General features: G+C 81.9%; 1 protein-coding gene across 1 annotated transcript in view; it reads left to right on the forward strand.

Moving 5' to 3' along the window:
* The window catches only part of LOC113949149 (PHD finger protein 13-like), a 3,799-nt gene continuing 3,484 nt past the window's right edge, over nucleotides 1-315 (forward strand). Inside the window, exon 1 of the mRNA XM_027647373.1 lies at nucleotides 1-285. Coding sequence (XP_027503174.1) covers nucleotides 184-285 — 102 coding nt within the window. The 5' untranslated portion in view covers nucleotides 1-183. The remainder of the gene's footprint in view (nucleotides 286-315) is intronic.

The raw sequence follows: 315 nt of genomic DNA on the forward strand, positions 1-315 counted from the left end.
ACTCACCGGCACCCCCCCGCACCGGGACGGTCGGGGCGAGGCCCCGCCTCCGCCTTCCCCGCCACCAGGTGGTCCCGCCCCTGCGGCCGGGGCGGCGCTCGAGCCTCGCTCCCACCGGCGGCGGGCACCGCACCGCACCGCACCGGGACTGCTACCGGCACCGGCGCTGCTACCGGCACCGGCATGAGCGCCGGTGGGCAGCCGGCGGAGCCCTGCCCCCGCGGCGGGCCGTGCTCGGCGGGGAGCAGCCCCGTGCCCAGCCCCGCGTCCCCGGCGCCCGAGGAGGTGAGCTGGGCGGCGGGGAGCGGATCGTGC

Source organism: Corapipo altera, unplaced genomic scaffold, assembly GCF_003945725.1.
Source record: "Corapipo altera isolate COAL_440 unplaced genomic scaffold, ASM394572v1 113, whole genome shotgun sequence".
Taxonomy (NCBI): domain Eukaryota; kingdom Metazoa; phylum Chordata; class Aves; order Passeriformes; family Pipridae; genus Corapipo; species Corapipo altera.